We start from the raw sequence: 12,378 nt of genomic DNA, 5'->3' as shown, positions 1-12,378 counted from the left end.
CAGTGAGAAACAAAATGGCTCCCTAACCAGAGAATCACCAAACTGCTTAAAGATTAAGTTATAAATATCATTCAGCCAGCATTTCTCAAAGGCTCTCATTCTCGAGTCTTATTGGTTGTAGTAAATATCAACGTCCAATCACACGCGTGATTACACAGGTGAACTGCATCAGACATTAACCTGCACAGTATAAGAGCTGCACAGCTACAAAACACTGGCAAACATTCCTGCTTTTGCTGTATACTGCAGTTGCTCTAGTGACTCTGAAAGGTAAGTGTTAAATTGTTTATAACAGTAGCTGCTTAGTAAAGCTGTGAGTTTCAATAAAATCACATTTCTTCAAGTGACAAAACACCTTTATATTTAGTTTTTTTGTGAGGCCTATTTTAGCCCACAATGTAAATATGGTAACATTTGTGAAGCACCCCTTAAATCATAATTCATATCCCTCTTTCTCCTGTGGCTCCTAGAGTAGTTCACTTTTACAGGACTGTACTGAAATCAATGGCTTCCTATTCCAAGTAGCATAGTTTAGTTCCTGCAGTGCAGTGTGACAATGACTGAGGCTCAATTATTCCCATTAATGGTCAGTGGAGTGTTTTTTTTTTTTTGGAAGCTGCAATTTTAAGGTGATACTATGCACTCTTCCTTTAACTCCCAGTCCTGGCATGCTTCTACCCATGGTGTTAAAATTGATGTCTAAATGTTCTTCCATGTCTCCACTGCATAAAAATACTATAATAGAAAATACAAAATAGCCAGCCATTCTAAATATTTGTCTGCTATAGACTTGTATTTTAGCCTTTCTTATGACACTTTATTGAGCAGTAAACTTGACCTGGCAGTACTTTTTGCAGTAACAGGAAACTGTGTTCTAGGATCTCTTGACCTGCTAAAATGTCTGGCCGTGGAAAGAAGGTGATAGCTGTTGCCAAAGCTAAGACCACGGTGTCCCGCTCAGTCCGAGCAGGTCTTCAGTTTCCTGTGGGTCGCATTGCCCGCCTACTGAAGAAGGGGAACTATGCGCAGAGGGTGGGCTCTGGGGCTGCAGTCTACCTTACTGCTGTGCTGGAGTACCTGTGCGCTGAGGTGCTGGAGCTGGCAGGCAACGCCAGCCGAGACAACAAGAAGCTGCGTATCGCGCCACGACACATTCTGCTGGCTGTGAGGAACGATGAGGAACTGAACACGCTCCTAGGGGGAGTCACCATCTCTGAGGGAGGTGTGCTCCCAAACATCCAGGCCCAGCTGCTGCCCAAGAAGACCAAGGCACCCAGAGATGCAGACAGTAGCAAAGAAGCCCAGTCTCAAGAGTTTTAAAACTCCACAATTGTTGGCACTATTTTAAAAGCTATTTTAAACTAATAAAGCTATGAATGTTACATTAACTTGTCTGTGATTTCTATTCAATTATGTATTTATAATTGAAACACCTTCAGTGTTTGGGGGGGGGGGGTGGATGAGGTATAAGTAACTACATGTACTTTTTAAATTCAGAAACCAGTAGGCATCAAACTGGAATAAATTTCATTGTGACCTGGAAGTGAAGGAATCAATTCAAGCTAGTGTTTTATATTAAAAACCAGAATATTCAACTAGCAATGTTTACAGTCCTACACCTAACTACTAAAGTTGCTGTGGCCATTTATGATCCAATCAGCATCCAGATACCAGAGGTTATTCATTGGGCCCAGTCCGTGAGTACTCAAACCACCCCTTCATCACTAGCTCTTCACTGTTGTCATCAGGTAGGCACCTCCCCTGCTGAATTAAGCTTACAACACCAAACCCACCCAACTCCAAACTAGCTTTACAGTCCTACCTTACCCTTAACCATCAACAACTGTAAATCCACACTGGCCTCCCTGGTGAACTAAGCCTACACCAAGCCCCACTGGCACCGTTAATGCATGCTCAGTGCCATCAGTTACATGTGAAATGTAAAATATTAACTAAATTAAGATTAACACTAAACATAGATTTAAAAATGGGTTAATCCCAATAACACTGGCAATGCCCTCAAACAATTGAATATATCAATCTTGTGTGGAGGCATCTGTGAGACAAGCCTTTGATTTTAAACTCTGTATTTAACAATATATAATTTAGTTTGTCCCTAAGACAAATACTCTTCACAAAAGATAAAAAAAATTGGTTGGGAGGAGGGGGTAATCTCATCCACAAACGTGGGGCACACTAGACAATGTTTGGAAACCACTGAGTTAGTCAATGATGCAACACTTCCCAAATTAAAGAATTGTATCTAGATGGCAAGCTGTCTCCCCATTTTAGATTTATCGTACTGTTGTGCTAACTTGTTTCTGTTCTGGGCAGTACATTCTCAGTAATGCGTGACACAAAACACTTTATTCAATTTTTTATTTTAAAATTTAAAAAAAGCCAACTCAACTCTCTTTGAGATTGGGACATATTATAATTCAGTATGTGCAAGCACAGACCAGAAACAATCTATTAGAAAAATGGAATGTGCATGCTTGATTTCAAAACACGTGTTGAGTAGAATCAATAAATCTGGTTTCACTGGGTTTCCTGTGCCTTTGAGTTGACGTTTGCTCTTGCTTCTGATGCACACAAGTGTTGGTAGTATATGCAGCACTTCTCATACTTCACTTAGATGAGAATGGCTTGACAGTTCTTATAGCCGCACAGACATGGTACCTCGTGCTCAGGATCACTTCCCGGAGTATATGAGTAGTTCCAGGTTAGTTCAGTCCCTGCCTGTATTGGTCTGTGAAACAATACATTTAGTCAGATACTGGAGCACAGGAGTAATTATGCATTGCATTCCATGTATTTACTAAAAAATTAAAGCTCCTTAAAATAGCAGTTGGTCAATCAAACAAATAGCTAAATTATTTCTGAAACTGATTATTTATTCTTTTTACATTTATCTAATTGCAACTCTCATTAAAATAAAGAATAGCATTGTAGTTCATGAATAAGTTTGTGGTACATAAAGCGGGTCAACCGCATGGTGGTGGACATGTTTAAAAAAGGGTTCTCTGATTTAATAAAGCCATTAGTTATTAGTGTAATGGCTCTTTCATAAGCTGAAAAAGGATCATTGGAGACAATTTACTGATTGATCCTTTAAGGCTTATTCACACCAAAAGCAATTTTATGAACTAAACAATTTTATAAACAAAGAAGATTTTAATAGGGTTCACTATAAAGACTTCTTACATTGCAAAGAAACTTACCTGCATGTAAAGAAGGCAATGGTTGGGAATTTGAGATCATGGGTATCAACAAAGACATTCTGAACAAAAAGGTTGGGATTGCAGCTGTGCTGTAAAGTCAAAAACAGACAATTAAATTTTTGTAACAGATGTTTGCTGTACTATTAATAATTACATATTGAAATATATATATATATGTGTGTGTGTGTGTTTTGTTGTGTGTTCATTGTCATTTTACCACTAAATTATACTGCACCTTACAAATGGTTTACAAATACTTTCCACTGAATCATTTTCTTTTCTTTCCATTCATTGGTCATATCAATATCTCTAGTATTGCTGAACTGTTTTTCTAGAGCAGTTTGTTTAAAAAAAAAACTGACTGCATGAATGTTACATGAGAGAACTGTTCAAAGAGAATTTTTACTGTACATACGAGTGATGTTACCAGGTCTACGTACATTTATAAATCTTGCAACATTTCCTTCTTTCAATGCATCAAGGTAATACGTTTGTTCCTGACAGCCATGTTTCCGTTCATCTCCTTTAGGCACTGTCTGATCTGAGGGGATGGTGTCTCCCTCCTTGTCGTCCAACCGTGGCTTCTTCCTCTGTACCTCCTGTTCATCATCTTGTATTCTGGTTTCCACTATAATAAAGGAAGGTTATATATAGTCAGAGTTCACCATAATACATACATTCAGACAGAACTAGACATAACAGGACAGGTCAGGACAGGCAAGAACAGATTAGGCTTGAGGCAGATAATATGAATGCAATATATTTGTTATACCTCTTTTGTCTGGATCATGTGATGAAGAGTTTTCCATTTCATCCTGCTGATTCAACAAAATAAATAAATAAATAAATAAACAAGCAATCAGTAAGGAAATAATCTGATAAATCTAGTATAGTTCATAAAATCTTTTGTGAACTGAAAGGGACTATACCTGCAAAAAAAAAAAAATTAATAAAAAAATAAAAAATAAAAAAAAAACCGGTTGTAACTAACCTGCTCTTGCTGCTGACCATTTTTTCCATCTAGAGCTGTAGAGGGTTGACCTGCAGGCCTCTGGATCACAGGAATATAAAGAGGAGGGGAGACGTTCAGCACTTCAGGGACTGTTTTTTTCTGCCCTGTAGGAAGCGTCCATTCCTCCACAACCTCCACCTCATCATCCGATACTGGCTCCTCCTTATGGTTTTTAGAGGGGAGGGGATCCTCCATGTTCCGCCCAAGAGTGTGGACAACACCTGGACAAGCATACAAAAGTGTGTCACACAGTTCAACACTGCTAATAAATACTGGAAGTTTGAAAACTTTTAGTCCTATGCAGAACACAATTATTTGCATTAGTTAGTGACATGTCCAAGAAGAACCACAGTCCTAAGTTTTTTTTTCCCAGTGAGAGGCAACTGATTTATTTGGTAGTACATATAATCTTTCCAAATTCTGTATGCTTTGCTTTGTCTTCTGTAAATTTCTCTGTGATTTCTATGTTAACAAGGTCATTGATAAATAAATATAGATACAGCCAAATATGACAAATTTGTCTTACTGACTTGTCTTATTGCTTAAGTTATAAGTTGGGAAATTTAACCTTGTAAGACACAGCTCTCAATCACAAGCAACCATGTGCAAAGTAAGCCTTAGTTTACAACAAATATAATTTACTATCCCAATAGTTCAACCCAATATACATTAATATATATGCATATATTAATATTTGAAATATTTACTTGGAAAACCACACAAACCACAAAATATATCATTCTAAGAGAGTTTGTATTTGTATTTATTAAGGTGTGTGTGCAAAGTAACATTGTACGTATAAAAAAAAACTATTGCAATATTAAAACGATATAGAAAAGTTTTCCAATGTTTTGGATGACCATCATGCAACACACTCCAAATGGGCAAAACAAGTGAGTGTCGTTTTTAGAATATTCAAGTTACACTGTTTTAAAACAAAAATATGAAAAGAGCATCCACCAAAGGCTCCGCTTTTTGCAGGTCTATTGGGATTTTAGGAAGTACATGGTTATTTCAGCAGACCAATGCCAGACCTCACTGTGCACATGCTATAAAATAATTTTTTCAGAGACACAGAGTGTGCTTAACCGGCAGTCCAGATCTATCTGCTATGGTACCTCATGAAGAGAAGAATCAGACAAATTTGACCATGGACTGCTAAGCAGCTGAGGTCTAGTACCAAGCAAGAATGGGCAAAAAATCTTTTCAAAAAGTGCAACAAGTAGTATCCTCAGTTATTGTGTTATTAAAATGAAAGTTCCCAAAAATGAAAGTTCCCAACAGTTTTGCAATGTGTTTCAAGCATCAAAATCTGAATTTGTTAATATTTATCAAATAAAAATATACAGCTGATTGCTGAAAATATTGGAAAGCTAAAAAGATTTTTAACCGCAACTTACAAATAAATTCCATATTTTCAAAAAAAAAAATGTTTTGCATTTGTTTATTACCCTTTAGAACTTATCACATTCTTTTTTTGCCACTATATTGCATAAGTCAACAGGGAAAATATAACAAAAGGGCAGACACTTCACAAAATATACAAAATAGGGCATAGCTTTAGACATGGCCTAAAACTGCTGAAGGAGCAAACAACCCCAGATGATAATTCACCTGCATAAGTACAGACAAAGGTACCCTTGTCTAGGTCATCACGGCAGCAGACACCCCACCCTTTGTCTTGGGTGCGGAACACTTGCAGACGAACACGAAGTCCACGCTGGACAACACGATTCAGACACTTGCTTTTCTCACATCCACACCAGGGGCCGCACTCATATAACCTGTCAAAACGGTACAAGGACATGGTATAGAACATGTTAAGAGAGAAAAACAATACGACTTTATTTGGGTCCTAGTTACTGAAGTTTCTGGATTCTACACAACGCTTACGTAAATTGTAACATTCATTTACTTAATCTCTCAATCCTTTTCTGAGCAGATGGATTAGGAGCACCAAATGATAAAGTGCCCCCAGTTGGTGGTTATGTCTCATTCTGCTCTCATAAGGTTTTGACCTGTCCACTGCACAGCAGAAGGCAACAATAACCAGCTAGGGGTAAATGGAGCAAGTTTGACTGTTTATATCATCAACAGCTGTACTCTTGGGCTTTTCCCGTGCCACGGTATCGCAGGTGTACCAATGGGTGTAGGAACAATCAAAAATCATCCAGCCAAAGGTCAGACTGCAGCAGGCAACACGTGGTTGAGCTGTGTCACGACTGGTATCGCAGCAATAACCTACCACAGTGGAGCAGCTCAGCCACTAGAACAACAGTGGGTTAGCGCAAGTAATTTTAGATAAGCCATGCCATGTACCCTGCATTGACTAGAGTACAATAGCATGACCAAAATGCATAGGCCAAAGAAAGGCATCAATATACATCGAGCTGGGATCACTCAGGAATTGTTGGAGGAACTTGACAATGAATTTTCCTCACTGCCTTGCCCCCAAAGTGGCCTGACTGCAACTACATTGAACATGTTTAGGACACTCTGGAGTAGGCTGTGCAATCCACACCCAGCGGGCATGGGTTGATTTGTGTGTGTGGAGGATTTCCTTCACCCTGTGGAGTCCCGAACGTCTGCATGCTATAACTAATCAAAAATGTGGACCAATCCGTTACTAGCCAGGTGTTCCTAATCTAGTTTTCATTCAGTGTAGATACTCTATGTGTATTAAGAAAAGGACATTCAAACACAAAAAGGAAAGAAAAAACAAAGAGTTTCCAAACATGAAAATGAAAGCAATTCCCAAGAATTCTTTTTGATGTCAACATGTAATAAAACAGGTAATAAAACTTTCCCCAAATTTCTTCCTTGAGAGATATGGCTCTCATGGTTGCTTTACACTTAATACAAATCCAAAACCTTAAATGAAGTGTATAGTACATGTTTTTAATTCTACTGAATTTCTAATAGTGTTGGAATAATGCACGTAAGCCCACTATACACTGTATGATAACTATGTTGTTATATCTTTTACTGCAGGTCACACTGTACAAGATGCTGTAGCTAAAACCTTGGTCGAACTCTGACACACTGTGGTGTCATGTACTGAAGTCAGAGTGTTAAAAATAGATTGCCTTATGATAATTGCGCAATGCAAGAAAATTTCAGCAGTGAAGCTTTGAGGAATTGTATATAATGATCATGGTTAATTAATCGACTGACTTGCTGCAGATCATTAATTCCTCCACAATTGTCACTGGATTAGGAACTCCTATCTTGTATCTACACTCATTGTCCATTTTATCAGCTCCACGGACCATAAAGGAGCACTTTGTAGTTCTACAATTACAGACTGTAAATTCTTATCCCCATTTCACCCTGCCCTTCAATGGTCAGGACTCCCACAGAGCAGGCATGATTCAGGTGGTGGATCATTCTCAGCGCTGCAGTGACAATGACGGTGATGTGTTAGTGTGTCACACTGGTACGAGTGGATCAGACACAGCAGTACTACAAGACTTTTTAAAGCCCTCAGTGTTACTGCTGGAGTGAGAATAGTCCACCAACCAAATATCTCCAGTTAACAGCTTCCTGTGTCTACTGATAAAGGGCTAGAGGACGACGAACACAAATTTTATAGCAACAGATGAGCTACTGACTCTGCCTTTACATCTACAAAGTGGACCAATGAAGTAGGTGTGTCAGTGGACAGTGATAGTGCTTTTCGATCAAAAGAACTCTGGTTCTTGAACTGGTTCAGTTCGGTTAAGCCATATGAGTGGACAGTGTTTAGAAATTCGACTAGCACTGCTGTGTCTGATCAACTCATACCAGCATAACACACATTAACACAACATCATCATATCAGTGTCACTGCAGGACTGAGAATGATCCGAGATCACCTGCTTTTGGGGGTCCTGTGGGGGTCTGGATCATTGAAGAGCAAGGTGAAATGGGCATAAGAAATTATTCAGAGAAACAGGTGGACTACTGTCTGTTCCTAATCCAGTGACCATTTACTGTAGATTATCTACTTATAAAGATCAACAGTGGTCAAAAACTAGTCTTACCCTGTGGACACAGGCTCATTTAGCCGCTGGTGCATGTAAAGCTGGTTTGGATCAGCACCAGCCTTGAGAGACAGTTGAAGACAAGCGCAGCTCTGACTATCTGTGCAGCCATCCGTGCAGTCACAGCAGGCTGAGAAGAATGGGGATGCACTTAAGAAGCAGCCATGAGGCCAGCGTTCTTTACGGTAGCGAAACTCCTTGGGCCTGACCCCGTCCACCTCATTACACAGTGGAATTGGGACTGCCTCTATCCCGCGGCTGATGTCTCTCTCAAACAAGATGGTTGCTGGAAGAGATGGAGCAGACCCGACCAGCCGGGGTTGAGCATGGCGATCAGGCAGCACCTGCGGATTGAAGCTGAAATTCACAGGCTGCAGAATTCCAAGGCTTTTCGTCTGTAGTAAGAACTGCAGCACATCGTCCATGCAGGACAACCCCCGTCCACAAGGGGCTTTATAGAGCACGTCTGCCTCCAATGTGTCTACCTCCTCCTCATGAGTCTCTGTCTCCTGTTCTGTAGAAGAACAAAGCACGGCACAATACCGCTGGAAATGACAGAGTAGAGGCACTCTCAAAGGATTCTGGCCAAGAAAATTATTTGTGCTAGTTGGCAGGTGAGAGAGACAGGCTGGACTGCAGTCATGTTGCTGGTAAAAGACCTGGACAGGTGACATGGGGGCAAACTGGTCGTCCACCAAATGTCTGGAAGGTGACAACAGCACCACACTGTTATACTGATCAAACTTTCCTGTTGACACGGCACCATTTCTGTTAGGTGAAGACACCTGGCTGTTGTCAGAGCCTGACTCTAGATTCCTTGAACCTCTGCAAAACACAATCAAACATTCCCTTATAAAGAAGTTATTTAAAACATTATTATATTTCAGCCTAATCTCTGGATGTGTAACATGTGCTTTTACTTTTACTAAGAAACATAAACTCGTCAACTAATCTTTTTCTTCTCTTTTATTAATTTTTTAAAACACAATTTTTAGTTGTCTGCATTAATCAAAGTGGACTGGTGCCCCCTCCAGGGTGTGTTCCCGCCTTGCGTCCAATGATTCCGGGTAGGCTCCAGACCCACCGCCACCCTGAACTGGATAAGCGGTTATAGACAATGAATGAAAGAATAATTTGAATAGCATTTGGTAACTAAGTATAGCGACATTTACTATAAGATTACGAATAACTGTCACAGTCTGGCAATATACTTTGCAAAAAACGGCACAAACCGCGAGCTGTCCTCGTGTAAGAAATGCTCCAGCAGGGATCCATCCTTTGATTTCAGAGTGCAATGAGAATCTGACACAGACACTGCCAGGATGTCTGTTTAAAAAAAAAAAGTGTAATATTAGCAAAAGAGATCACATTCAACATTTCAGAATTCTATTACTTCTGGCAAAGGTTAACCAATCAGGAAACACCCTTTCAGAAAGAATCATAATTTTGTTTAAATTTAATGAAATGCTGATATGTACTGGTGTAACAAAATATCAATATTGTCTGAGACAAATCACCCTGCACTAATTTTAAACATCAATTACCAAGGCAAAATTAGTCCTATGCTTCTCTACTCCTCCAACATCATGGAGAAACAAAGCATCTATTAATAACATATTTAAGTTCTATAAGATACTGTATTTTATTTATATAATAATTTAGTGACGATTATACCTTCATTTATGAGCACCTCCTCAAATGCAACATTCCTCAAAGCAACACTCAGTGTCACCTCAGCCTCCAGGACGATGTTCATGGCTTGGACATAATCTGTAGAACCACACAACAATCAGATGACCAACACAGAGAGTTTGTTTTGCAAGCGGTGGCAGCAAAATTTATTTGAAGACATATTTAGCAGCTTGTTTTAATCAAATCTACTAATTTTACTCAGTAATGATGTTTCCTGCAAAATACTGCTTGTCATACCATTTTAATTTATACAATAAAAAGTGTGACATATTTTCAAGAGGATTGTTTATGTATCCTTTAAAGTTGACATTCATAAATATAAAATTCAGATGATGTTTCCTCACCATTTGCAAGCTCTCAGCTCTGTTTGTGTGCTTGAAACCGGTCTAATGTGTTCACAAAGCCCCAGTGTAATGGCTAAAAAACAGTGTCTTGGACTGGTATGCTAGGATTTCTTTTCTCTGCTCATGGCAAATTTGGAAAATTTTTAGACAACGACGACAACTCTTAAACTCTAAAATAATGAACCAAGATGAGGATATTGTTCTATTTCTGCTCCATAGGTGGGTGATACTGACTTATTTTTGCTGTTTCAGATTACTTAATGTGGAATGTCTCTAAATTTGGGAGACAGCTAACTGCGTTACCAAAAGCACTACAAAACTAAGCAACATGGCTACAAATTAGTTTTTGTAAACTTCTTTTTTTTGCTCCCAAACATAAAAGTTTAACTTAAAAGAAAGGGGATCTTCTGAATGTAAACAAACCAGGAAGAACAGCCTTTCCCCACGATCATAGACCTCCCCATTGAGTAAACATTTTCTTTTGTTCATCCTCCCTCGCTTACAGAGTAATACTTTTGAGTATAATCCAAATTAAAGAAAAGTGCTATCCATATTGGTAAAAAGTACTACAAGTAATTGTTTTGAGGCAGTGGATGATGAGGTTGTGCACTCACCTTTATCTGAGGCAGTCTTGTTTTTGATGTTCTCCCTTACGCTTGTCAGGTACTTCAGCAAATCATCAAAAGCCATGTCCACGTCCATCTGAGACCAGAAGTACTTTGCTTTCTCTGTGCAACATTGAGTTAATTTTTACAACAATAGGTTTCGGTCAGGTAATGAGCAATAATTTATGAGGCACCATAATCTTATATATAACTTATTTACCAATCTACTATATTCTAAAAGTTTAAATGAGCACTTTAATATTTACCTACTTCTGGGTCACTAAAACACACATTTTTTACTAATAACTGTAATATTGGCAACAATCATATCTGAAATATATAAACGACTTTTTCTCTTTCTTATATCTATATGGCCTTCTGTCTAACATACAGGTGAACTTTGTAATTTTACAATTACAAACCACTTTCCATCTGGTGCTCTGCATACTTTGTTCGACCCTGTTTCATTTTAGCAATGTTCTGAACCTCCACAGGACCACCACAAAGCAGGTATGATTTGGGTGGTGAATAATTCTCAGGGCTGCAGTGACTCTGAGGTGGTGGTGGTGTTTTAGTGTCCTCTCTGTTAGACTTGTTGGTGCACCGTGTAGATGTGAAGTCAGTGATAGTAGCTGCACAGTTTGTGTTGGTCGTCCTCTAGTCTTGAATCAGTGGACACAGGATGCTTTTGGCTGGATATTTTTGGTTGATGGCTATTCTAAGTCCAGCAGTGACAGTGCACACACTAAACACATCACCTCCACTTCAGTGTCAGTGCAGTGCAGAGAAGGATCCACCACCCAAATCATACCTTCTCTGTGGTGGTCCTGACCATTGAAGAACAGGGTTAAAAGAGCTAACAAATTGTGCAGAGCAACAGACAAGACTACACGCTGCAACTGCTAAACTACAGTGGGTACCTATATGGTATGTAGAGCTTATAAAATGTCAGGAACTAAGGGAGTAATATTTGTTAGGGCTGATAGGTGTATATGATTCATTTTGAATTAATCAAGAAGCGCTTACCCACTTCAGACTCCTCCATCTTAACGGATGATATTACGTTACTTCTCAGGTTCTTTTTAAAAACCAACTGAAACTAAACAACCCTAGATGTAGCAGCACAAAGACCACAGGTAACTGTGTAGCAGCAGTTTTACATCATCAGTGTCTACAGTAGATTAAATTAAACAATTTTAACCGTCTAAAATAGTGTTGGAGTTTGTATGTTAGAAGTGCATTATGGTGTAACGTGTGTTGTTCCTCTGCTCACTGTGGAGGTTAACTGTGATTAAAGATAAGGGAACACTCGTGTGCTGCAGCTCTGTTTTAACGAACATAACCGCGTTTTGTATTTTACAGAAACTCGTTTCTAAAACGAACTTTAACCGCACTCGTTTCTCTTTCTCTTGAATGAAACAACTGCGAATGTCTCCCACAATGCAGCGGAGTGTTTTGGTCCAAACTAGTGAGGTGTCGTTC

At 39.1% G+C, this 12,378-nt stretch overlaps 2 protein-coding genes across 3 annotated transcripts; one reads left to right on the top strand and one right to left on the bottom strand.

Annotated features, from left to right (window-relative positions):
* Positions 1-148: 148 nt before the first annotated feature.
* Positions 149-1,377, top strand: h2af1al (H2A histone family member 1a like). The gene is made up of 2 exons (XM_066662089.1): positions 149-270; positions 879-1,377. Exon 2 carries the CDS (start codon positions 898-900, stop codon positions 1,318-1,320), a length of 423 nt encoding a protein of 140 aa, XP_066518186.1. The 5' UTR covers positions 149-270; positions 879-897; the 3' UTR covers positions 1,321-1,377.
* An 897-nt stretch (positions 1,378-2,274) lies between these two features.
* setdb2 (SET domain bifurcated histone lysine methyltransferase 2) lies at positions 2,275-12,366 on the bottom strand. Of its 2 annotated transcripts, none has more exons than XM_066660110.1 (11): positions 11,923-12,366; positions 10,906-11,019; positions 9,930-10,025; positions 9,488-9,581; positions 8,256-9,080; positions 5,848-6,017; positions 4,213-4,454; positions 3,994-4,039; positions 3,662-3,849; positions 3,222-3,310; positions 2,275-2,749 (listed from the first exon to the last, which is right to left on the bottom strand). In XM_066660110.1, the coding sequence occupies exons 1-11, from the start codon at positions 11,939-11,941 to the stop codon at positions 2,632-2,634; spliced, it is 2,001 nt and encodes a 666-aa protein (XP_066516207.1). In that variant the 5' UTR covers positions 11,942-12,366; the 3' UTR covers positions 2,275-2,631. The 2 variants fall into 2 exon arrangements, with proteins under 2 accessions (XP_066516207.1, XP_066516209.1); XM_066660112.1 differs by having other exon boundaries at positions 3,994-4,036.
* Between the last annotated feature and the right edge of the window lie 12 nt (positions 12,367-12,378).

The sequence above is a fragment of the Hoplias malabaricus genome, chromosome 2 (genome assembly GCF_029633855.1).
Source record: "Hoplias malabaricus isolate fHopMal1 chromosome 2, fHopMal1.hap1, whole genome shotgun sequence".
In the NCBI taxonomy this organism is placed as follows: domain Eukaryota; kingdom Metazoa; phylum Chordata; class Actinopteri; order Characiformes; family Erythrinidae; genus Hoplias; species Hoplias malabaricus.
Note: the sequence above shows the minus strand (reverse complement) of the source record. Positions and strands in the feature narration are given on the sequence as shown.

What these genes read in the sequence shown, in the direction of transcription:
- h2af1al (XM_066662089.1), top strand. Translation starts at nt 898, where the DNA reads ATGTCTGGCCGTGGAAAGAAGGTGATAGCTGTTGCCAAAGCTAAGACC.
- setdb2 (XM_066660110.1), bottom strand. An exon ending in GGAGGTGCTCATAAATGAAG is followed by an intron (nt 9,582 to 9,929) that starts GTATAATCGTCA and finishes TTTTTTAAACAG; the next exon opens with ACATCCTGGCAGTGTCTGTG. An exon ending in ATTGCCTTCTTTACATGCAG is followed by an intron (nt 2,750 to 3,221) that starts GTAAGTTTCTTT and finishes ATTGTTTCACAG; the next exon opens with ACCAATACAGGCAGGGACTG.